Raw genomic sequence first — 1,190 nt, 5'->3', positions numbered from 1 at the left:
ACACACACACACACACACCGAACACGTACACGTGTGGGCAGGTTGGGACGATGAACTTGTTTATGCACTGGAAGAATGACGACGGCGTTGAGGAGCTGATCACGGCTCCGCTCGACGGCACCATTCTCGAGGGCGTCACCCGCCAGAGCATCATCGACCTCGCAAACCAGGTACTTGTGGTGGTGGTGGTGCTGGTGGTGGAGAGCGTCGCTGTGTGACGTGACTGTTTCCCATGTCGTTTGGCTTTCCTCTAGTTTCCTCTTTACACACGCACACACACACACACACACGCACACACATACACACATACACACGCACACACATACACACATACACACACTCTCTCTGTGTGCGCGCGTGTGTGTGATCAGTGGGGCGAGTTCCAGGTGAGCGAGAAGTACTTTACGATGGGCCAGCTGACGCGTGCGCTCAAGGAGGGCCGCGTGTACGAGATGTTTGGCAGCGGCACCGCAGCCACCGTCTCCCCCGTCGGCGAAATCCTCTACCGCGGTCAGCATGCCCGTGCCCTTGCGTGTGTACATGTGACTACGAACTTGGTTGTTGTTGTTGTTGTCAATGCTTGAACGGCGTGTGACTGCGTGTTGCTGTGAATACCTGTAAGATGTGTGAACCTGTGCTTGTGTGTTGTTGGCTCTGTGTGTATGAAGCAACACCTTCTCATCACGCCATTGCGTGTACGCACACAGAGGAGACGCTGTCCATCCCGCTTGAGCTGGAGACCTCTGGCAAGCTGAGCAAGCGTTTCATGGATGAGCTCTTTGCCATTCAGGTGCACTTATCGGCTTGCGTGTGTGTGCGTGCGTGTGCGTGCGTGTGCGTGCGTGTGCGTGAGTGCATGAGTGTGCGTGCGTGTGCGTGCGTGTGCGTGCGTGTGCGTGAGTGTGCGTGCGTGTGCGTGAGTGTGTGGGTGTGCCACAGCAACACGTATGTGGTGGGGATGTGCACATAGCGACCCAGACCAGTCACACACGCACAGACAGACAGACAGGCAGACACACACACGCACACACAGACAGACACACAGACGCACCCGCACTGTACACCGTCTCACACTAGTTCTGCGCTTGGACATCTGATGACTGACTGCCTGCGGACGGACGAGGTTGAGCACGAGTGGGCCCCTGTCGTAGTGCTGAGCACGGCCGCCACCGTGCATGTGCGTGCTGTGT

The 1,190-nt window shown here is 57.2% G+C and overlaps 1 protein-coding gene across 1 annotated transcript in view; it reads left to right on the top strand.

Annotated features, from left to right (window-relative positions):
- Window positions 1-1,104, top strand: part of PTSG_11591 (branched-chain-amino-acid aminotransferase) — a gene marked incomplete at its 3' end in the record, with an annotated part of 3,882 nt that extends 2,778 nt beyond the window's left edge. The window contains exons 8-11 of the mRNA XM_004998969.1: window positions 42-170; window positions 372-510; window positions 708-790; window positions 1,078-1,104. Coding sequence (XP_004999026.1) covers window positions 42-170; window positions 372-510; window positions 708-790; window positions 1,078-1,104 — 378 coding nt within the window. The remainder of the gene's footprint in view (window positions 1-41; window positions 171-371; window positions 511-707; window positions 791-1,077) is intronic.
- Window positions 1,105-1,190: the final 86 nt, after the last annotated feature.

This window comes from Salpingoeca rosetta (assembly GCF_000188695.1).
Source record: "Salpingoeca rosetta unplaced genomic scaffold supercont1.1, whole genome shotgun sequence".
In the NCBI taxonomy this organism is placed as follows: domain Eukaryota; class Choanoflagellata; order Craspedida; family Salpingoecidae; genus Salpingoeca; species Salpingoeca rosetta.
The sequence above is the reverse complement of the archived record's forward strand: the minus strand, read 5'-3'. Positions and strand labels throughout refer to the sequence as shown.